General features: G+C 49.0%; 13 protein-coding genes across 13 annotated transcripts; 6 read left to right on the forward strand and 7 right to left on the reverse strand.

Annotated features, from left to right (window-relative positions):
* Nucleotides 1-778: 778 nt before the first annotated feature.
* HTZ1 (histone H2A.Z) lies at nt 779-1637 on the forward strand (the record flags this gene model as incomplete). The annotated part of the gene is made up of 3 exons (XM_018277112.1): nt 779-883; nt 1263-1394; nt 1449-1637. 3 exons carry the CDS (start codon nt 779-781, stop codon nt 1635-1637), a joined length of 426 nt encoding a protein of 141 aa, XP_018128105.1.
* A 1399-nt stretch (nt 1638-3036) lies between these two features.
* VE01_07680 (uncharacterized protein) lies at nt 3037-5187 on the forward strand. Its single transcript, XM_018277113.2, has 2 exons — nt 3037-3249; nt 3553-5187. The coding sequence occupies exons 1-2, from the start codon at nt 3155-3157 to the stop codon at nt 5105-5107; spliced, it is 1650 nt and encodes a 549-aa protein (XP_018128148.2). The 5' UTR covers nt 3037-3154; the 3' UTR covers nt 5108-5187.
* VE01_07681 (uncharacterized protein) lies at nt 5087-6127 on the reverse strand. The gene is made up of 4 exons (XM_018277114.2): nt 5789-6127; nt 5619-5721; nt 5394-5551; nt 5087-5342 (listed from the first exon to the last, which is right to left on the reverse strand). The coding sequence occupies exons 1-4, from the start codon at nt 6097-6099 to the stop codon at nt 5219-5221; spliced, it is 696 nt and encodes a 231-aa protein (XP_018128149.2). The 5' UTR covers nt 6100-6127; the 3' UTR covers nt 5087-5218.
* Nucleotides 6128-9054: 2927 nt separating this feature from the next.
* On the forward strand, nt 9055-10741 carry VE01_07682 (uncharacterized protein; the record flags this gene model as incomplete). Its single annotated transcript, XM_018277115.1, has 3 exons — nt 9055-9158; nt 9233-9784; nt 9844-10741. The coding sequence occupies 3 exons, from the start codon at nt 9055-9057 to the stop codon at nt 10739-10741; spliced, it is 1554 nt and encodes a 517-aa protein (XP_018128146.1).
* A 160-nt stretch (nt 10742-10901) lies between these two features.
* VE01_07683 (uncharacterized protein) lies at nt 10902-11881 on the reverse strand (the record flags this gene model as incomplete). The annotated part of the gene is made up of 2 exons (XM_018277116.1): nt 10902-10921; nt 10987-11881. The coding sequence occupies 2 exons, from the start codon at nt 11879-11881 to the stop codon at nt 10902-10904; spliced, it is 915 nt and encodes a 304-aa protein (XP_018128147.1).
* A 478-nt stretch (nt 11882-12359) lies between these two features.
* On the reverse strand, nt 12360-12697 carry VE01_07684 (uncharacterized protein; the record flags this gene model as incomplete). Its single annotated transcript, XM_018277117.1, has 2 exons — nt 12360-12367; nt 12430-12697. The coding sequence occupies 2 exons, from the start codon at nt 12695-12697 to the stop codon at nt 12360-12362; spliced, it is 276 nt and encodes a 91-aa protein (XP_018128152.1).
* Nucleotides 12698-13054: 357 nt separating this feature from the next.
* VE01_07685 (uncharacterized protein) lies at nt 13055-13761 on the reverse strand (the record flags this gene model as incomplete). Its single annotated transcript, XM_018277118.1, has 3 exons — nt 13055-13211; nt 13266-13507; nt 13561-13761. 3 exons carry the CDS (start codon nt 13759-13761, stop codon nt 13055-13057), a joined length of 600 nt encoding a protein of 199 aa, XP_018128153.1.
* A 775-nt stretch (nt 13762-14536) lies between these two features.
* TOA2_2 (Transcription initiation factor IIA small chain (TFIIA 13.5 kDa subunit)) lies at nt 14537-15718 on the reverse strand. Its single transcript, XM_018277119.2, has 3 exons — nt 15338-15718; nt 15140-15287; nt 14537-15042 (listed from the first exon to the last, which is right to left on the reverse strand). The coding sequence occupies exons 1-3, from the start codon at nt 15379-15381 to the stop codon at nt 14749-14751; spliced, it is 486 nt and encodes a 161-aa protein (XP_018128150.1). The 5' UTR covers nt 15382-15718; the 3' UTR covers nt 14537-14748.
* A 436-nt stretch (nt 15719-16154) lies between these two features.
* Nucleotides 16155-18053, reverse strand: CWC27 (Peptidyl-prolyl isomerase cwc27). Its single transcript, XM_018277120.2, has one exon. It carries the CDS (start codon nt 17816-17818, stop codon nt 16193-16195), a length of 1626 nt encoding a protein of 541 aa, XP_018128151.1. The 5' UTR covers nt 17819-18053; the 3' UTR covers nt 16155-16192.
* A 170-nt stretch (nt 18054-18223) lies between these two features.
* Nucleotides 18224-19003, forward strand: VE01_07688 (uncharacterized protein). The gene has a single exon (XM_018277121.2). The coding sequence runs from the start codon at nt 18278-18280 to the stop codon at nt 18908-18910; it is 633 nt and encodes a 210-aa protein (XP_018128144.2). The 5' UTR covers nt 18224-18277; the 3' UTR covers nt 18911-19003.
* A 339-nt stretch (nt 19004-19342) lies between these two features.
* VE01_07689 (uncharacterized protein) lies at nt 19343-19882 on the forward strand (the record flags this gene model as incomplete). The annotated part of the gene is made up of 2 exons (XM_018277122.1): nt 19343-19463; nt 19500-19882. The coding sequence occupies 2 exons, from the start codon at nt 19343-19345 to the stop codon at nt 19880-19882; spliced, it is 504 nt and encodes a 167-aa protein (XP_018128145.1).
* A 21-nt stretch (nt 19883-19903) lies between these two features.
* VE01_07690 (uncharacterized protein) lies at nt 19904-20274 on the forward strand (the record flags this gene model as incomplete). Its single annotated transcript, XM_018277123.1, has 2 exons — nt 19904-20060; nt 20108-20274. 2 exons carry the CDS (start codon nt 19904-19906, stop codon nt 20272-20274), a joined length of 324 nt encoding a protein of 107 aa, XP_018128090.1.
* Nucleotides 20275-20533: 259 nt separating this feature from the next.
* DYS1 (Deoxyhypusine synthase) lies at nt 20534-21732 on the reverse strand (the record flags this gene model as incomplete). The annotated part of the gene is made up of 3 exons (XM_018277124.1): nt 20534-20638; nt 20687-21466; nt 21514-21732. The coding sequence occupies 3 exons, from the start codon at nt 21730-21732 to the stop codon at nt 20534-20536; spliced, it is 1104 nt and encodes a 367-aa protein (XP_018128089.1).
* Between the last annotated feature and the right edge of the window lie 498 nt (nt 21733-22230).

Consider the following 22230-nt stretch of genomic DNA (forward strand, 5'->3'; position numbering starts at 1 on the left):
AAGTTCGAGTACGAGCACTGTAAGTCAGTCGGGTAAACAAACGGACCGCACAATCCCACCCATATCACGTGACCATGGGGAAACACCGGTCCATGGCCAGGGCAACAACAACGACAACTCATCGTCTTCCAACTGCCCAGCGGCGACAGAAGTCAACATCTGTCAACTCATAATGTTCATACCGACATACATGAGATCAAGGGCTTCAAGAGCATCAATCTCTGACGGTGATAAGCCTATGGCGCCAATTACTATGGCTCTGGCTGTCTTCCCCATGTGTGCGCTGAGGTGAGTCCCCGCAAGCCAAGCAGTCAGCCGCGAGGAGATGATGCTCTCCCTTCTCCCATTTTCCTGTTTCTGATCTACTAGAGAGAAGAAGAATAGAGAGCGAAATATATAATGTCTCCTCCTATCTCTTATATCTTTGATAGTATCTCATCCTCTTCCCCTTTTCTTTCCCCACGTCATTCTTTTCTCCTACATCATCCCCTCATCCAAAACTGCGCGAAATGTTTTACTCGCCTACCGTATCACCTTCCTCTCTCCTTCCGCAAGCAACAAGCAAAGAAACGCGCTTGAGCAACTTCCCTTTCCCTTCCCCCAATCACCAAAACAACAAAGTTCCCATCAACAATCCACCGACCCAACATCAACCAACCTTCACCAACAATCAACTTTCGTCGTCATCAACAAACCATCGACAACAACAACGTCGCCATCAACAACGGATCAATACCGCTTTATTTGCACTTCGTTTTTTCAACCACAATAAACTACAATGGCTGGCGGCAAGGGAAAATCTGGTGGCAAGTCCTCGGGAGGCAAGACCGGTGTCGATGGATCCAAGAAGCAGCAGAGCCACTCTAGCAAGGCTGGTCTTCAGGTTAGTACATGATTTTATGGGTGGTCGCGTTGTTTTATTTCGTTTTCCTGCTCTGGATCGGCCGAGAGAGCTGTTGTCGCATACCCCGCCAGTCGCGTCATGACTACCTCGACACTCGATCTCGAGCTCACGACAACACAACCATCGTTAGAGTCGCCAAAGCCGAAGACACATGCACACAGCTATATCAAAGGCAACCGTGGCGCGTCAGAATCGAACTGTGATGTTGGACATACATGCGGATACGTTACATTGCACAACTAGGCAGCACCGCGCAGCTCACACGCCGTACCCATGAATCAGAACAACATCGCATCTGCGCCACTTCATCGATTTTGTTTTGCGCACCTGGCGGATCCCCATGCTGACACCTTTCCAGTTCCCCTGCGGTCGTGTCAAGCGTTTCCTCAAGAACAACACCCAGAACAAGATGCGCGTCGGCGCCAAGGCCGCCGTCTACGTGACCGCCGTTCTCGAGTACCTCACAGCCGAAGTCCTCGAGCTGGCAGGAGTAAGTCACACATTCACCCATTTTACCCTATCCAATGACTAACACCTCTCACAGAACGCCGCCAAGGATCTCAAGGTCAAGCGCATCACACCCCGCCACCTGCAACTCGCCATCCGTGGTGATGAGGAGCTCGACACCCTGATCCGCGCGACCATCGCCTTCGGAGGTGTACTGCCACACATCAACCGCGCGCTGCTGCTCAAGGTCGAGCAGAAGAAGAAGAACAAGGCCATCGAGGCCTAGACGCGCCCCAACTGCGCGTCTCGTTTTTTTCTCTTCTCACTCACGCCCTGAGGGTTATTACGGTTTTTGATGGTGTACGGGGATATTATCGCGCTTTTTCTTGTGTTTTTGAGTCTTTTATGGTCGCTTTTTTTTGTGACTTCTTCGTGTGCGCGAGGATGGGATAAGGGGGGTATTGGACCGAGAGGATATTGGAGAGTTGGCTGTTGCGCCGTAGAGGGGATGATGCGGGGGGGTTGCTCATTGCTCGATGCTATGGCTTGCGTGGCTGGATGGATGGAAATCGTGGGTTAGGGATGGATGGATGGATGGGGCTATGGCTCTTGTAACGGTAGTCAGTACGAATGAATAGCAAAATTTCTATGATGCGGGTATGCACTACGAACCTGTGTGAGGCTATAATCTGCGGAATATAGTTCTATTGCCTCGAGAAGAGCCTTACTACCTCTACTACTACGGAACACATCTGCGCCATTATATATTATCATGCACCACGCATCTATCACCTCACTACGAGTGCTCTCCTTCGTCCGCAATGTAGATATCGGAAAAGTCAGCAGGGTCTAAGACCGCCTCCCCCTTGCCAAAGGAATACACCGCCCACCGTTGAAGGGGGGGGGTTGCGAATTATCACCTACGTTTTTGGTACCAGCCTAATTCTAGCTCCTCTTGATTGAGTGCTGTTTTCCACTTAATATCACCCTTTTTATCTGAGTCAACCGCTGCTTCACTGGCTTTCGGCATTGTGTCTAGAGTGTGAGGAGGAGCGGTTACGTGGATGTGCCACCCGCTTACAACCAAGAGAACACAAACTGCATAGTATATAGCCTACGGCCCCTAGCAAAGTTAATATGTATCTCATCTACCGCATGAAGGTAGAACGATTACCCCCTATATATGGCAAGAACGATTACCAAGCAAGCCTCCATAGCAACTTCCTTGGATTGCCCAAGTTATAGATATGGAAGGAACGATTGCCAAGCAAGCCTCCATCGCAGCTTCCTTGGGATTTTCAGGTTATAGATCTGGAAAGAACGATTGCCAAGCAATCCTCAGTCGCAGCTTCCTCGGGGCTTTCAGGCCTTATTATATATGGAAAGAACGACTACCAAGCAAGCCTCAGTCGCAGCTTCCTCGGAATGTCCACGTTATGGAAGGAACGACTACCAAGCGAAGAAATAGACAAATCACATTTGTTGAAGAGATCCAGCGATCCATTGATATATCAGTTGGTTGACGGCTTTGGTCAAGCTTTGGTGAATCATATGCTAAATGCCCAACTGCGAATTTGAGAGGCCCAAAGTTGCATCTTGGCGATTGAACGCTAGCCTTGTCGGGCAAGGCGCGTCTATGTGACTCGCCCCGCATAACAAGCTTTCACGAAGGAACGAACTCACCTCCTCCTTTGCTGGTGGTCACTTATCCTCTTCTTTTGTCCTCTGTATTCTCGATTATTTTGTTGTCGAAAACTATGAATTGCAACCAACTAAGTTTATCGCATTGCGAGTGAGTTAGACATGGTAGGACAAGAATTAAATGCTGTTGTAGAGGAAAAGGTGAAGAGAGCGAGAAAGGGAGTGAGTAAAAGCAAGACCGGGTGCTTTACTTGTAGGTAAGTTTGAACAGGGGTTCTTGTTTCTTTCAATTAGTGGGTGCGTGCGATGCTTAGTTAAATGGAGGCTGTTTGAAAAGGGGCAATTCGCGAGGCTTCATCTAAATATATATGGAGGGGGATACTAATCTTAGGTAGCCCCTTTATGTCTTCTGCATGAGCTCTAGATTTGGGATTTGTATTACAGCGTTTCAATCAAGATTTTTTTTTGTCATCTTCCATTCTCATGACCTCGGATATGCTCATATCTCCCTTTCTTCACTTCTTGCTTGGTGTACCTTGATCTGATACTAACAATTATAGGGTACGACATATAAAATGCGATGAAACCAGACCTAGTTGCATCCGTTGTACGGAAACTGGCAGACAATGTGACTATCTAAACCCGGCTTTGGCTGTTCCCCCGCCACCTAAGCCAGCCAAGAAGCTTTTGAGTCTTTCCAATCAACAAACATCACCAAGCACTTCATCAAATTCAGATTCAGCTAAGACGGTTGTAATGCCGCCACGGCTCCGGTTATATCCTCGAATTCTTCCTCAACTCCATCCGGAGGAAATTCAAAACTTTGACTATTTCCAAAACGTTTGTGCAAAAGACTTTGCGGGGTATTTTCAAGGCTCCCTTTGGGAAAAGTTGGTTCTTAGGACTGCTTATGAAGAACCTTGTATAAGGCATGCGGTTGTTGCTTTGGGATCTCTACATCGAGCGCAGATGTACCCAGCTGACATTCGGAACAACATCTCTGCGCCTGACTCCTCCATGAGGTATTACCGCAAAGCCATTTTGACGCTTAATCAAAGACTCGAAAGTTGCAGTATGAGCTGGGAATTGGCAATTCTTTCAAGCCTGATTTTCCTAGCCCATGAGCTTTTACTCGGCCATGATGTCGTGGCCTTTATGCATCTCAAAAGCGGATTCAGGATGCTTAAAGCAATCCGAGATCGCTTCACTCAATATTCAGCTGATGGAAAGATTGTAGCGACCAATCCATCTGCTTGCGCCCTTTCCGGAAATCTACATGATCTTGTCAACGCCTTCGCAAGACTTGACGTTCAAGCAGCTACGTTCGAGAGAGCATACAAACCCAATAATTTCAGGACAGCAACCTTGCCAGACCGATTTACGAGCGTACTCCAGGCCAGAGATGCGCTGAATTCAATACTTGCAGCGATGTATTCCCTTCTTCAACAGAACCGCGAATTAATCAAAAAGACACTCCCATATATACCCTTGCCGGCTAAGACTGCGATCGAAGTGGAGCAAATTAAAATGCCCTTGAACCGCTGGTCTGACCTGTTTTCTCTCTTTAGCAAGCAGAATCAAGTCTCACCAAAACAACAAATGTCCATTGACATCCTTGTCATACAGCATATGGCAGCCTGGATCCATATTTCGACGTTTTTCAATCACGACCAACTGTCATACGATTTTTATTACTCTAGCTTTGAGCAGATCGTAGATCTTGCACAGAAAGTTAGTAGCATAGATGATGATAACAAAATTTCTAGGTCACGTTTCAGTCTTGACGTCGGTTTGATCCAGCCACTTTTATACGTCGCAACACACTGTCGTGATCCCTCTTTGCGGCGCCAAGCAATTAAAATCATGGACGGACTAGGCAGAGAGGGCTTATATGAAGGGCCGTCTAGCGCAGCGGTTGCAAAGTGGGTGGTCAAGATGGAAGAGGACGGTATGGAGCATGGGTTTGTAAGGGAGGGGAAGAGATTCCATGGTGAGCTTGCGACCGTTTTTGACAACATCAAGAGGACATTTCAAGTCACGGGAACTAGAAGAAACTGTGATGGCGTTTGGGAACACGTTAATGGACATGCTACGTGGGAGGTTCATAGTATATGACTTTGTGATAAATTTAGGCAGCAGCTGGATGGGATTTTAAACGCCCATTTATGTTCTATAAAAAACATGCCGTCGCCCCTTGCATCTGTGACAAAGCATCAGCATGAGATATCAGACATCCCAGACCTCAGACAACTGATGTCTCGCATTGCCACCTTGAATATCCGTGGAAGGAGACTTAGCATCTAATACCACACACAGGATGCGCACCCACTCGTCGGTTCGGTTTGCCCAGCTAAATTTTTTATTAGCGGATGCATCGGTTTGTAAAACCCGAGACACTTACCCATGCAGTGTCGCACGCTGAATGAGAATATCGCCTGCTTTACATAGAGTCTCCACAAACCTTCCCTTTCCTGTCTCTGGGTTAAAAGCCTCGTCTGGTGTCAAATACACCACCTCACCCGTCTGAAAGACCATATAGTCTACTGAAGTCGTCCGGTGCTAACACATATTAGCGAGCTGAGCAGTGGCTTGCATTGAAGATCGGGAAGAATCGTCATATACATACTATTGAGGTAGAATATCCAGGCGCAATATCTAGATAATAGATGTTTGCCCCACCAGGCAATACAATCCCGGCCCCAGGCACCTCTTCCAGTTCAAGTTTCCCGCTGCGAAAAAGTTTAGCTTAAATCGACGGGAGAAACTGGCTAGGTGTGCTGATAGTGTGAGACTTACTGTCCAACGGTTGAGGCGGGAATGGATTTGTGATTGAAGATGCTGATTTTGGCATAATTTCCATCTAGAATTGGAGCGCTTGATAAATCATCTGCTGTTACTTCAACAGCTGGCTCGGATTTAGTGACAGTCGAGAGCGTGGTGGGAAGTGGTAAATTCGAAGCTAGAATTCTACGGACGACAGGAAGACGATTTTCGGGTATCGACATGTTGGATAAGATATTAAACGTTTTGTGAGGCTTAAGTTTTATTGGTGTAACAATGGATAAACTGGAACGACTGAAAGGACACTTAAATGAGTTGGCACCCATAACTTTATATGCTATCCAGTACCGTCGCCATACTATCGCTTCGTCCCCCTCTTCAGGCTGGTTGATTATCAAGCCTCGACGCAGCAGACTCTCCACGTAGATATGCAATTGAATTCCCATAAGCGGTACCATCGGATTTCTAAGCAATTATAAGCAATAGTCCTTGCTGAAATACACGAAGGAGCCAATTGCGATTGCTCTCCTAATTACCCTAGTGTTTGTTTGTGGGACACTTGCGAGACTATGGCGTCTGATAATTGAAGGCGTAGGAGACATCCCTGTCAAGTGAGACGCCCTGTAATAATGGGCTCCACCATGTTTGTAGGCTGTAGCTTACAAATGCTAGGCCAGTCAGGGGAGCAACTGTAATTGGCTCCTTCGTGTAAGATCAATGTACTTCGGTTATTAGATTAATGCTTAAATAATACGCTAGTCAAAGGGGCAATCATTATTGGCTCCATCGTGTTCTTGACATTCTGAGGAAGCTAACTCTCACACGGAAGCAAGTTTGTCAAGTCTCGCATAGCTCCTCGTAAATCAATTACATATTGCTCCAAGCAGGAAATATCAAGATCACAGCTAAGTGTCTGTAACAAGTTCAACACTGTTGTCATTACCTTTGTCGCCCTCGCCCTCGCCGCCGCCACAACCCCACTTGCCCGTCGCCGCTGCATTAGCAGCCTGTCGAACCAAAGCTGCCTGCTGAATAAGAACTAGCCGCCGAACCGTTTGCTGTGTGAGAACCCACCTGCCGAGGCAGAATTTCCTGATGAGCTCGAACCTACGAGAAACCTGACGCAAAAGCCTGGCGCAACTTTCGGAGTCGACCAACCATTCTGTTTTTTTAAGCGCTCTTGGGCCGGTTCGTCGCAGATCTGCCCAGTACCTGCACAGGTTAAGCAAGTACGAGTAAAAATTTATATACCCTGTATTATCCCAGTAGAGATCTATGTACCCTGCTATTTATTAAAGAGGTTATTCTACCGTCCTCCACCTTCCCATGTGACTGTACCTCGCTGCCGTTACCATCGCCGGGCCCCTCACCATAGCCCCATTGCTACTCATGAGAAGAAGTAATAGTCCAAGAGCCGGAATATGGAAGCTGGAGGGTGACATGGTATCTTGACATGGAAGCTACTGGGCTTCCCCTCTGTGGACCAGGTGTTGGAGGCGCAGCACCCAGAAACGCTGAGTAGCAAGGTCGATCTAGCGTTGACGCAGAAGGAAGTCGAAACATTAAAACCTATTTTGCCCAGGTTTTGAGATGGCGGGCTGACAAGAATGTTGCTCTCACAATCTTACTATGGCGGCTAGGGAAGGTAAAACCTCCGATTACTATCCTTACCATTTTAGGACGATATCTCAGCGTGCTTGCCCAGCTGCCTGCCCCCGGCTCAACAGTACGCAATTCCATCCGGCTACATCGAGTTAATGCGTGAACAATCAGACCCTAGTCTATCAGGTCGGTCGATAAATATATGACGCACCCGGGGAAGAATTCGAAGGTTGATGTACTGGGGAAATATGTTGTTGAGCCCTTGGTATGTACCACGGCGACAGTTGGGACCGGATTGAATCCGGGGATTATGAGGCTTTGGAACGTCGTGGATGCCATTACTGCCGGATACTCGATTGCGATATAAGTTAGAACAGAGGCAAGGTTCGTAACAGGAAGGATACTGTGAAGAGTTCATCTATTTATAATCACAATTTTATTTTGTGCCACAGACCCCAAGAATATATTAATGAATGCAATAGCCATTGTTAGTGACCAATCTATGAAGACCAGCAGCTTCATCTGTGCATACCAGATGCTCGCTCTCTCCCCATGAAATTTTTCCGGTGGCACAATGCACTGACTGTAAGTGATAATTATGTCCTTGGCTATTATTTACAAACCAGTTAGCACTTCAAGTTCCAAAATGCGGCGTTTCTTGAACTTAGGCTAATGGGGTTCGGAGGATTGTCGCCGGGATTATATGCCCGCCATCATTAGTCCGATGTATGGCTTAAACCCGTCTGCAACCGACCAAGAGACTGTCATGTTTAATTATCTAGGAATTATTTGGTATATAACTATCATGTTGGGTATCTCCTTGAATGAACTTGATAGATGATAAGATATAACAGCGTATTTCAACCAGATAAGCCGGTTAGAATTTAATTACTAGGAGAAAACTACAAAGCAATGAGCCTCAGATTGGAAAACCATTATAGAAATAAACGATGGGTGGATAGGGCATGCGACGTTACCTCGAATGAAGATTCCATTGTTAGATTTAATCCCTTGATAGCTAGAAGGCAGAGTCAGATCTCAGCATTCCAGCAGCATATGACACACTTGCTAGCGATAAAGCATAGATTCCAAGGCTAGATATGCATGGGGAGCATTTTCCACCAACACCGCAATGCCCTACAAGGACGCTAATTGCACGAAAGCGACAGGGAGATGCGGGACCGATGACAGCCCCTCATTTCCCCGCAATGCTAATAGTATCGGACAGCGGGTCGGTCAACCACGCGCCGAGCCAATGGGCCCAATCCTCAAATCAAGGTTGACGATTAGAGCTATCAACCCCACACTATATGCACTTCTCAGTATCTAGCTACCGGTTAATTATAATAGCGTGTGGGGTTGATGTACGGCCTTTAGCCGGAAATAAATGACATCGTCTAGTTCTAAGCTATGCTTTTGAGATGGGATGAGTTGGTACGGAGTGGCGTTATAACTCCAGTATTCAAGAGCTGATCTCGGTCTGAATTAACACGATCAGACGCTTGAAGCCGAATCAGTGAGTTTAGGCCAGCTTTAAAGTAGAGCTGGAGTTAATCGTTGCCATTGAGCTCGCTTTCTACGAAGCGTATCCATAGATATAAATAGTAATCATATCCCCCCAATCTTCAAACTCGGGATATTATCATCCTTTCAAAGTTTACCCTGCCATTCAATTCATCATGTCAAAAGGGACAACAGGAATAGCTAGACATGATCTCAACGTCAACGACGTTGCCGCTACATCCGAGGTGTCTCGTCTGCTCGCTGAAGACACAAGACCTTGGTACCAGAAAAAGAATCTAAGAACTCTTTATGCATTCTTGGTTCCGGCCGCATTAGGCGTTGAAATAACAACAGGCATGAGACTGCCTTCGAACTGGCAGATATTTCCAAAACTGACTCTGTCGTTCTAGGCTTCGATGGAAGTGTCCTTAACGGCCTCCAAGCCGTCGATAAGTGGCAATCGCATTTTGGTCACCCTACGAGCGCCACCTTGGGTCTCATCTCCGCCTCCATGGCGATCGGCTCTGTTGCTGCTGTGCCTTTTATTCCATACCTTAATGATCGTTGGGGCAGACGATTCAATGTAATTCTTGGTTCTGCTATTGTTGCCGTCGGAGTGGTCATCCAGAGTGCAGCTATCAACATCGGAATGCTTATTGCTTCACGTACCATTATGGGCTTTGGCTTGACTGTTTGTCTATCAGGTGCTGCGCAGCTTCTAACAGAGCTGTGTTACCCCAAAGAACGCGCAAGAATTATCGGCATGTTCCAAGTATCTTGGTATATTGGCTCTATATTTGCTGCTGGTCTGACCCTAGGCACTTACGCCTGGCCATCAGATTGGAGCTGGCGTCTTCCTACAATCTTCCAGATTGTGCCATCCCTTCTTCAACTGGTTTTCATCTGGTAGGCATCCAACTTTGGATCTGGGAATCAAGTATATTCTTTACTAACACCCAATATAGGTTCATTCCGGAATCACCTCATTGGCTCATATCTCGGGACAGACATGACGAAGCATTAGCTATTTTAATCAAATATCACGGCGAGGGTGATGCGAACTCAGCATTCGTCGCAGCAGAGTTCCTCCAGATTACAGAAACTCTACGTCTTGAGAAGGAAGCGTCATCTCGACCATGGCGCGAGTTGTTCACCACCAAGGCCAACATTCGTCGCGTGTTGGTTGCTTTCTGTGTAGGACTCTTCTCACAATGGGCAGGAAATGGCCTTGTCAGCTACTACTTAGCCAAAGTACTGGCTACCATTGGAATCACCAACCGTCTTAAGCAACAGCAGATCAACCTTTCGCTGAGTTGTTGGAATTTGTTCACCGGTGCCACAGCTGCCATAGTTGGCACCAACTATTTCCCTCGCCGTACGCAATTGCTCGTCGGATTTGGCTCCATGTGTGTCCTCTTCTCCTGCTGGACTGCTGCGTCGGCCACATTTGCAAAGGACAACACCAATAACTCTGCCGCTACTGGTGTTGTGGCACTGATTTTTATATATTACGCCTTCTACAACTTGATGATGCCTCTGCAGTATCTATACGTATCCGAAGTCTTTCCGTTTATTCATCGCTCTAAAGGTATTGCTATTATGCAATTGGCGAACAAAGGCGGAACTGGCTTCAATCAGTTTGTGAACCCAATCGGCCTCGACGCACTCCAGTGGAAGTATTATCTTGTTTATGTCGTCCTTCTCGCCTTTGAAACATTCACGATCTGGCTCATCTACCCTGAAACAAAGGGAGTGTCTTTGGAGGAGGTTGCTGTGGTAATGGAGGGTGATAAAGCGAATGTCGGGAGGTTTGAGAAGGAAAAGAAGGGCGCATCAGCTTATGATGATGAATATAGGCTATAATAGACCCTGAAGACTCGTAGCACAATCCGAGTGCTTCATATATTTCAATATATTTCTCTTTATTATTTGGTACTTCAACTTATGCAAGCAATAATGGGTGACTTGTGTTGAAAATACGAGCGTTTCCAAAGTCAGTTGCAGTCCAACCCCCCATCACGAATCAAGGACCAAGAACGCCAGCTTGGAAACGAAGTCAGCTCAAAGCAATGCGACAGTCAGGGACACCAGGAAGGATAATAACTTACCAATTACAACAGCCTGCCAACCCCTCATACGATCAATCTCCTTCTTCAACATCACCAACACCGTCACCACAACCACCGCCTCGGAGATGCCACTACCGCCTTTGTCCACCCCGTCGCCAGATGACCACTCCCCCTCAAGCGACAACTCCAACCTTCCCCCGTTCCCAGCATTCGACTTCTTCGTCCCCGGTGTACGTGTCTCTTCGCCCCTCACAAGCCTCGCAACCTGCCTTCGCTCATCCCCCACCACTCGCTCGAGAATAAGCAGGTTATCGCATCCCTCTCCCCTTGCCTCCGCAACCCTCTTCCGCTCCTTCCGCCCGCCATACCGCCACTCAAACCTTTGGCCCCCAAACCCAAATGCCAGAGTCCGGCTCGTCCACCGTGTCTCCATTGTGAACTCTGACCGCCCCGTCGCGTCGTCTAGGATCTCCACTACCGGATCTGCAGACGGGCCTAGTCGGTATCGCGTCGTCGCGATGGGGGTGCGCGTCTCATCGTCGGCGCGAACAAGATCGCAGTGCCCCTTTGTGCGCAGGGGGCGGATGGAGATGTAGACTGGGACTTCGCAGCGACCAGTCGCGCCAACAGTGAAGATGGGTGTCTCAAGCGTCTTTGGGGGGGTGGGAAGGGACACCATGCTGTGACCTGATGTTTGGATTTGGAGACATGATGTGGGGGTAAAGGGGCCAGAGGTGTGGGTGATTGTAGTGGAAGAGGCGTGGGAGAGGAGGGAGGCGGAAGTGGAGGCCGCGGTTGAGGGGGCGAGGGAGGCCGTATCGAAGGGGTTCTTGGATGAGGGGGCAATGGAGGCCGCATCGAATGGATTTTGGGGATCAATGGCGGAGTAAGAGGAAAGGCGGCGAAGGCCGTTGTTGCTTTTCTTCGCGTCCATTGTGCACAGATTTCTGATAGCTCTATGGGATACGCTTATGATAGAAAAATGTGCCCGGTGATAATAGGAAATCAGAGATTGGATAGATTTGCAAATGAGTTATCGAAGAGACGAAAGAAAGCCCCAAGAGGAACCACTCACTCTATATAGACACATCTCAGAACTCAGCCTCCATCCACACAACGCCGTAAATGGCAAGTTATCCCTCCCTGACTTGAGATCTGCGAAATCCATCCATGATTGCTCTTGGCGCGATTGCCTAATATGGAGCTGAATGCGACAACGCGACGCTAGTCTCCATCAAGTAAGTCACCTGATTTATAATTTTTTGTTGCTGTGCCGACAAGTTTGTGGTGAGAGAATTCCTACTTGCCAGAGCTTCAGGTAGAAATTATGATAATATGTTACGTTCAAGGAGAGCAAAACTTGGTAGAGTAATAACATACTACCGACAAAAACCCCTCCATGGCCCTCTATTTCATTTAGCTTCAGTGTTAATGGCCTAGAAGCTGCACAGCTATGCGTGTTGTCTATTCTCGACAATGAACCTATTTGAGAAAAGTCGCGCTCTGAAAGTTGCAGGAGTATGTCTGCTACTTGGCGGTATACGGTTTCTAGGTCGTTGTCGTCGATGTCGGACCTCAAAATTGCGCCGTGCTCAGGTTCAGGACGCCCCTCAAGAATCTTCCCGAGGGACTCGCCTTCAATAAACTCCATAATAATGAATGTTCCTAATCCCAGAGGATTATCATCTGACGTTCCCCATGCAATGACGAGCGGAATTGGGATGCTAGTCTCTAGCTTGATAAATTGCATAGTTGCAACTTCACGTCGGGTCTTTTCATCTCCATTCATAACCTTCCCAGGTACAGCAAACCGCACTATCCATTTTACATAATCTTCAAACTGCACTTTGCAGCTCCAATTAAAGGAGCCGCATAGATCGCCGACGACTTCGCAAGGTAGGCCATTTCGGAAAGTAGACAGCCACGTAGATAGGGAGCCATCTCGAACCTTATTAAATTTTCCCAACCATGCGAGTGAATCAGCACGGTGGGAACTCTCAGCGCGATCATCCCAATCCATATCGGTGATGTCGATGCCGGTGGTTGGGACGGGATGAGTGAGTAGAACTAAACTCGGCGGTGGCGCCATAACAGAGTTCACGATCGTCTATGCTGTCACCACCTCGTCTCTACCAGGGCTCATCAAACCCGTCTCATCCGTTCGCTGTTGGTCTTCACGGTTGCGCCGAATCCACCGACGACGCGCTATAAACCGACCCGTCTCGACAACTCCGCCGAAAATGAAGAAGACGATGCGAAATCCTCTACAGTCGTGTGTATTAGCATTATCCGCTCAAAGAGGGGAGACCAGGTCTTACGATATTGTAGCTAGCAGCGCAATTGCGGCTTGGCGGTCTACATCTGTTGGGCCTCCGAACTCGGCGACTTTATCTGCGGCCTTCTGATCGGAGCGGACAATGACGACCACACTACCAACAGAGAACCCGAGGGCTACTGCGTCCATAAAAGCTGTTGACCTGGGCAAAAGGCCGCCGATCTTGTCCCTCGTGTGCCGTAGCTGGCCGACCTGTTCCCAATCGATGAATGCTGCGATAATAGACTGCGGCGTGTTAGCAAGCGTGGTATTAAATGCCCAAGCAGGTGCAGACGTACCCCCAAGCTCCCAAGGACACCACCGCCCATGTCGCCATTCTTGTATTGCGCGACACAGTAGCGGATCAGGATGGCAAAAGTCGCTAAGCTAACCAAGACAGAAATGAGCCGTAGAAACAATATGAGATTGCCGAAGTTGCGGCGGCGGCTGCGGATGAGGGTGGGGGTGGCTGGCTGTGTCTCGGGGATTAAGGGATCCATGGCAGCTTGATGTCTAAGGTGAGCAGCCCGCGTGTGAAAGCATAGAGATAGGGGAGTAGGAGGCAACTTTCTAAGCCTAATGTAAAAGATTGTGAGGCTGATGATGGTCGTTGTACTTGTGAGGAGCGAGGCTGATAGAACAGTCAATGCACCCCATGATCCCTGTCCTCAGCCTCAACACACATTGAATCCACAATATCCGTTGTTGTATCTTGTCCAGGACAAGAAAAAAGGCTTGGATCTCTCACCGAAGCGTAAGGCTGGATTATAGCCGCACCTGCTTACGGCCAATGAGCGGCTGCAAGACGAGGCCCCTTTATATCCAGATTAGGACCCTCCGCGTTCCGGAGATATTAGCTCAAGAAAGCGGGTCTCGGTGTCGTCGAGAACTAAGGATGCTTATTGGCCTAAGTGGAGATTAGTGCCACTCCGGAATGGACCGTCCCATTTGACAGCGCCGTGGGAAATCTAAAAATAATACGCTAATATTATTGGATAAAAATACCCTGGTACTCTTAATGCGCCCCCCCATGGAGTACTATTGATGTGATAAATGCGACAATTCAGTCCAATTTCCTTTATAGCTATAATGATAAGAAGTCTTATCATGAAGCCTAGTTCTCAACATGTCTTGACATATACCAGAGTATTAGCTTGTAGATTACTTGCGCGGATCGCAGCCATGCTCTTCTGTATGCCATCGCAGCAATAGATGGTCTCGGAAACAAGTCGGTAAAGTTGTATGATATCCATGCAATTTCGAACAATTAGTAGCCCTATATCTAATAATTTGGAGCAAATCATAAAACCCAGGATATGCAGGCTATCAGGCACTGCTCATAATAATGCAGCTACCCACGCACCCACCTTGGAGTCCATATTCGCCAGACATAGGTGTCCAGCTCGACATCCATTTCCTTCAAGCACCTCGCACTTATATGCACCATCACCATTCAAACTCCACCTCCAACTGGCCCGTTCTACGTCCTATTCGGTCTCCTGCTTGATATCTTGCTTGACTTCCTGCGTGGTATCCTGCTTGGTATCCTGCTCGACCTCCTTGTTGATCTTCCGCTTGGTATTCTGCTTCACCTTCCTTCCTACCGGCTCCAAACCGCCCCCCTTCTTTCCATTTGGTTCGTCACCAGGCGGATATCCCACGATCCGCAGCTTATCCACATACATCATCTCCACATAAACTCCCGTCCGGAGCTTCACCGTGCAGTCGCGCACAACCCACCACCATTTGTTCTCAAAGTTGCGATAGTACTGGAGTCGGCCCTGTGTGTACAGAATCAGCATGGATAGCAATAATGTTATTATGTGGAAACATCTTCCACGTGGCTATGCACTTTAGAAAAATAAAAGGGAATTGTACCTTCATGTTCACAACCTCCCTCACATGCTCCGCAAATGCCTTCTTGACACTCGGCACAAAGTTCTCGAGAATTTTTGCGCCAAGATGTGGCTCAATGCGGCCAGCACAGATGAGATCGTCGATGGTGTCGCAGAGGGTTTTGCAGATGCTGGAGTGCGTGTTAGTTTGTGCTTGCGAAAAATCGAGTAGAATCCATACCTGGTGTGAAAGTAGGCTGATGACTCTACGTCTGAAGAAGCCATTGGGTCTGGTTGATTTGGAAGATGAATGATCTCAGTGAGGGAGGCAATGCGACTTGGTAGACCTGGAGGTGTGCCTGCCAAACGATGAGATTTGGGTGGCTTGGAAGCAGGTGAGCTCAGTTGAGACGGTAGAGGTTCTGGCTGGGATACGTAAACGCCACTTCCATCAGTGATATCGCATAATTGGTGAAGTGTTCGTGATATATGAAGAGTTCGCGGAGTGTGGGGAGTTCGTGGTATGCGAAGATTTCTAGGTATGTGAAAACTTCGTGACAGAGAATTCTTCCTGAAAAGTGAAAGCTCCGTGATATACGAAGCACCGCGGTTGATGTAGATGGAATGGGCATAATATTGTCGTCCGACGGACTGAATGGGGTTGTGGTTGGTAGAGATTGAAGAAGGAATTGTACATCCCACTGTGTATGGATTATAAAGCTTCCATTTGTGGATATTTTCGAATATATTGTTCTGTTTTGAAGTATAAATGAAGTGGGATGTTGTCATTTGGACTATGTTTCTCGTGGCAGGAGCGATGGGCTCTTTCTGCTCTTGCCATAACTTCATATCCGGCTGGATTTAGAGCAGGAACGGTAACAACCCATCGCTCCTGCCGCAACTTGTATGTTCCTTATCTTGTTAAACGTGGTGTATGATGGTGCCTCACATTCACTTATGCAATAGTTCGTGGCCGAGAACTATCGAAAGCCCAGCACAGCAATTCACCGCAGCGGCTTGAAATAACACTCGTGGGCGAAAATATATCCATTGACAATCTCCGTATTATCATATACGTATATCTATTAAATCCCCATCACTTCGCCCCCCTTCCCGCCAACCCCGCTGCCCTGGACATCTTTTCATTCTTCGCCACATCCCACGCCCTACTTCCCCCGCCACTCCTCGCATCTCTCTGCGCCTTCTTTTCCTCCTTCAGCGTCCTCGCCTTCTCCCTAGGATCAATCACCACCAACTCCTCCTCCGCCTTTTTCCGATAGCTCAGATCCTTCCCTAGCTTATCCGCCTGGAACGACAGAGCATGCGACATCCACGCCCCGTCATCGTCATCCTCCGCATCTGCGCCCTCCGTTTGCGCAGCCCACGACTTACAAGACTGGCACTCAGCGATAAAGTGCAAATCGCAGAGCGCAGCCTCCTCGTCTCCATCGCCCTCGTCTTCTTTGCTCTCCACACCCACCAGGGGCGTAGACGTCTCGACCTCCTTCTCCGGTCCTGCGCTATCAAGCTTCGCCTGAAACGCCTTCAGAATATCCAGAGCTTGCTGGTCGGATGCCGCGCCACCTCCGCCGGGCTTGCGCTTCCGCCCTCGGATCGAAGTCGAAGGGATCATAGACTCGAGAGCGGACTTCTTAGGAGCAGCCACGGGTGCGGCGGTGACGGTACGTTTCATCGAAGCTTTGAGCTCCGCAATCTGCGCGTTGGTGCGATCGAGGAGAGAAGATACCTTCTGCACTGGCTCTGGGGAGGAGGAGGGCTCGCGGGTGACGGGGTTGGAGGGTCGTGAGGGCAGCGATTTCGGGGCTGGCGATGGCTCGGGTGACGATTCGACAGATATGGGCTTCTTGATTATTTTTTGGGCTTTCTTTTCCGCCTTCTTCTCTAGTTTAGGTTCCGAGCTCGTCGAGGCTGCCGTGGGTTCAGCATCCATGACGATTCGGGTGTCAAATTTGGTCTTCTTCAGCACGGGCGCCTCGTCTCCTTCCTCTTCGTCGGCACCAAAACTGAGGAGCTGTTTTGTTGGCTTTCTCTTTTTAGGCTTTGGTGCTGGTTTTTCTGATATTGTTGGGGCAGCTGTGCGTGATCTCGCAACCATGTCCTTGAACGGGTTCTCCAGCACCTCAACGCTTGTCAGCGTCACAGGGTAAATAGGCCTATTATCCTCCACCTCTGCCTCCCCAATCTTCGCCAAGTTGTATATGGTATCCCCCACAACCCTTCCAAAAAGAGTGTTCTTTCCCTGCAGCTCGGGGGTGTTCTCCAACGTCAAGAAGAACTGACTCCCATTCGTATCGGGTCCCTCGTTGGCCATCCCCAGTAAACCTCTCCTGTTATACTTCAGCCGACTGTGAAACTCGTCCTTGAAGCCGGCGCCGTGAGCCCCAGCATTCTTGCCCTTGCGCTCCTCCATCGGCCAGATCCCATTCCCCTCAGGCGGTCGCGGTTCGCCGAACGCCCCTCCATCGTATATCGATTCCCCGCCCGATCCTGTACCGGTCGGGTCACCACCTTGTAGAATGAACCCCGGCACTAGGCGGTGGAAGATTGTGTTGTTGTAGTACCCATCGAGGCAGTGTTGCAGGAAGTTGCGGCATGTGAGGGGGACCTGTTGGGCCCAGAGCTCCAGGGAGATGTCGCCGTTCGTGGTGTGCAGGATGCATGAGGCCGTGGGTTGCGGCTCGAGGTTATATAGAGAGGACATCGCGAACGGCTATCGGCGCTTCGTACTTGTCGCGCCAGATGGTTGAAGGCTGCAATTGTCCTGTTCTTGCTCGGGGACTGAAGGTTGTCGTCAAAAAACAAGCTTGTAGCCTCATCTGCGAGGCTGTATGAATATATCACGTGACATATATATCATAACCACAACCACATCACTTCCTGTTTATCATTTTTTGATAATAACTGAACCGTTTTAAATTTGCTATATTATTATTCAGACAACAATTCTGGAGCTCTGATATTTTATGGCAAATCATTTCACTGATCAGACCGGGTTAACTCCTTAGTTCGGTCTGCCTGATGACTCTCACCGGCGAGGAGGGGCTGAGCATCACCAAACCGAACCAAGCCTCAACGTTGAGTCAAGGCAAACTATATAAAGAGGCGAATCAAGAATACCTCCCAAATAGAATAATAATCTACAAGAGAAATATCATTTTATATGAGCGCCAATATGCCTGAACAAGTGAAACCAAACGTTCCCTACCGCGAAATCCGCGCACAGTACGACGACGATACAATCACAGTCTACCAAGCCTACTCCGCATCAATCGCCAAAGCAGCAGTAAAAGAGCAGAAACTCTCTGCCTCGCCAGACTTCTCCCTCCAGCGCATGACCTGGATCAAGCCGAGCTGGGCGTGGATGATGTACCGCTCAGGCTACGCAACCAAAGACGCACGACAATCGCACATCCTGGCGCTCAAGATGAAGCATAAGAATTTCCAGGAACTCTTGAATCTCGCCGTAGTTTGTGGGGGCGGAGCGCTGAGTGAGGAGGATAGGGCGAGGGCGGTGCGCGTGCAGTGGGATCCGGAACGGGACCCGGCATTGGGACAACTGCCGTATCGGAGTATTCAGATTGGAATCTCGAGGGATATTAGTAAGAAGTGGTCTGAGGAGTGGATTGAGAGTATTGAGGATGTGACGGAAATGGCGACTAAGCTGAAGGAGGCGGTTGATGGCGAAAGGGAACTGGACGTTGGAGAACTCGTCAACAGGGGGCTTGTTCCCATAGAGAGGCCATATACTATTCCACAGGAGCTGAGAGAGATATTGCGGATGGATTGTGACTAGTTTAGGCTTGAGGATAGAAATAAGGTTTATACTATCATATTTTAAGTTTGACTAGGTGCCCCGCGTGCCTGGCCGCGGTGTGGGGTCGACAACTTTGATAAAATATATATCGGATTTCTTTAAGAACCTCGGTTCATTTTCACGCTAGTATATACTATCAAAGAGCTAAATTTTGCGTTCCTTGCCAGTCGCTACAAAGCTATAGTTTCTTTAATCTCCGTGGCAAGAGGATCGTTCCTGCTTTGTAAAATCTGACTCACAGTGTTAGTCTAGAAATACTAAAGAGGCTAAAATAGCACTGGTGTCATAGGTAAGCATGCTAGTATTAACGGAACTGCCCAAGGTCTCATTTCCTTCCTACAACTCTATTACTTGTTTCTATGATTTTAAGCACTATCATTGACAGGCCCTTCTCTAGCCACAGACGGCGCCATGAGCGCCTCTCAGAACCCGACAACCAGCTCGAGCCCGTCCACAGCCCAGGACTCTGATAATCCAGGCTTAACAGCTGACGAACTTCCAACCCAACCTAAATCTCAGAGCCCAACCAAGCGTCCACCGAGGAACTTGGCCGCTTAACTCACTCCAGACAAAGGGTTTCCAGATACCGACTTCTTCAACAGCTTCGCCGAAGATGGTTCACGCCGCTCTCAACGGGCTAGGAAGCCGATAGCGAGGATGGACTCCGAACAGGTACCTTCCCCACATCAACCACCGAAGACGAAACTACGAGCGAGAAAAAACCAGCCCAAACGGCCGCGCATGACGGCACCCAGCCCATCCGCGGCCGAGGCAAGCTACACCGACACTGGCCCTGACAAAGCGCCAAAAGAGGCCGAAGCCGGATCCTCACCGGCAAGCATATTGGAAACCGACACGGGGAAAGCCGCCGAAGCCTACCTCTCTGACAGTGGGAACATTGACACACCTGGTTTTCAAACTACACCCTATGACTGCTGCAACGATGTGTGACTCGAATGTGTCAGCCTAACCATGTCGGCCGTCAATTTACTCAAGTCCCCCGACGACCGCAACACTTGGTACATTGGCCCCTATGGAATGTTTGAAATTGGACCACTGCGCTTTCCGCGGAGCCGGAAGAGCGTGACGTACGTGCATGGACGGGCGTCCGGGGAGACGTGGGCTACACGTGCGGATGCTGAGGCGGCGGGGTCGAGTTGGACTCGGAGACGGAAGATGAGGATGGTGAGGCTGTACAGGCGGAGTTCGGCGTAGAGATGGGACATGGAGATGTTGTGGCGGCAGCATCAGCGTTGTATCTGATGATAGAACCCGAGGATGAAGAGACTGTGATGAGGATGGCGACGAGGACGGAGAGGAGCTGGAAGACTTGGAGGATTTAATTAAAGAGTGGCGCGATTTTTGTTGGTACGCAAAGAAAAATGGCTGGGTGCCGTGGCTGGACGCCTTTGCAAGGCCGGCGCATATTGACAGGAAGAAATTGAACGAGCGTTCACGGCGGAGGGCGGCTGCGTTAAATGCCAGACATGAGGCAAGAATTGCTGCTAATCGGGGGATGAGCCGGTTGTAAGCTGTATAATGGAACGGTTCTTGGGGATGGCGAGCTGTATTTTTTTTATTTTTTACTAAACCCTATGGAGTTCATATTGTATTTAATTCTACTTTTTGTGCCGAGTCTTTGCTCCCTGGCTTGGCAAATGTAGCTGCAACGATCATGGGGAAGACAGCTGTGGCTTCACAATATACCTAGTTTTGGTCAGCATGTAGTCTTTTTAAGCATCGAGCATATCATACCTTTACACTTGCAGCATCCACCTTGATCTTCCCCCAGCTAACTGCCTCATCTGGCCGCGCTCCCGCATCACTTCCATCAAACTCTTGCGCCGTGTTGATATATACGGCGCTCTCAGCGCCATTGCGCATTAGACATGCATTCGCAATATGGTGCTTTACAACACCACCGCCCAAAATCACCATGCCCGCCCTCTTTGCGCGCACTGCAATGGTGTTTATGCGGCGAATATCCTCCACTATATCGATGCGTAGTTGCGCTGGCGAGGACTTGAAGGTGTGGAAATACAGCATATCACCCAGGCTGCCATCGGTGAGTGCCGGGCAAAACACAGGGATGTTGTTCTTGTAGGCCCAGTAGTAAACGCTTTCCTCGTTATTGATCTCCTTTCCTAGGCGGTGGATGACCTTCGATGGCGTCCAGTGGAATTCTGCTTCGGTCCCCTTGGCAGCTTCTTGTTCCGACAACATGGCGTCGAGGATCGGTACGACCCAGTCTTCGAAGGCACAGTAGTTGGCATTGGGAACCAGCAGGTTTCCAATTCTATTCAGGCCCTTGGCTCGCAGCTCGGCTCCGGGGGTCGAAAATGCACCCATGTAAGTGCTTCCGAGACACTTGATAAAATCCTCCTCGATGCCGCCAGCCGTTGTAACTATTGCCGAGACATGGTTGTGTTGTACGAGGTATCGGAGTGTGCCTCGGAGGCCGGAGGAGATGAGGTTCGAGGTGTATCCGAGGAATATTGTCGTTTTGTCAGACGTCTCGGGATCGCGCCATTCTCTCTAGCGGATGATTAGAGAGGTAACGACGAGAGATCAGAATTACTTACCATGTCATTAATAATTTTGACTGCTTCGCCGATAGAGCTTGCCTGGAAACCCATGTTGGTCATTCCTGCGATGAGGTCCTCCACAGTAATTTTGCTGTCAGCGAAGGCGTTGAAGTCTAATTCCTCAACCTTCTTGGAGCCGGCCGGCATCTCCTCAGATTTCACGAGAACTGCCGCGGCCACCGACTCAGGCACTGCCCCTCCTCCATTGGTCGCCATAGCGTCAGCGACGGAAGTCTGAATGAATATAGGAATATATAATTCAAATATCTCCTCCCATGCGGCAGGATGCTGAAGATGTAGTAGCGAACGGTATCCTAGAGGCCCAGGGGGTGAGAAGCTTCGAAATAGTGCCGAATTACCCCACGTTGCCCCTCTAAAAGTGACGAAACTTTAAAATAATAAACGTTGAAGAAAAGGTCTGACAATTCAAGGAGAAGAGGGCAATATTAGACCTTCGGCAGGTATACATAAATCAGATAATTTCAGATCTAAGGATATCTCTCTGGTATCTGTGCTCCTTCCTCGTTGACTAGTAGTGACTGATGTCGAATATCGAATATTGGCCGATATAAATCTTTATCGCGCTTAATCGGCGAACGGAGTCACAACGATACCCGCAGGCGCTAGCGGCCGCCTGTTGCGGCTACCATGCAACCACCAGCGACCACAACATGCAAGTTCTGCATGGATTCCTTGCGCTAACCAGATACGATC

The sequence above is a fragment of the Pseudogymnoascus verrucosus genome (genome assembly GCF_001662655.1).
Source record: "Pseudogymnoascus verrucosus strain UAMH 10579 unplaced genomic scaffold scaffold_39, whole genome shotgun sequence".
NCBI lineage: Eukaryota > Fungi > Ascomycota > Leotiomycetes > Thelebolales > Thelebolaceae > Pseudogymnoascus > Pseudogymnoascus verrucosus.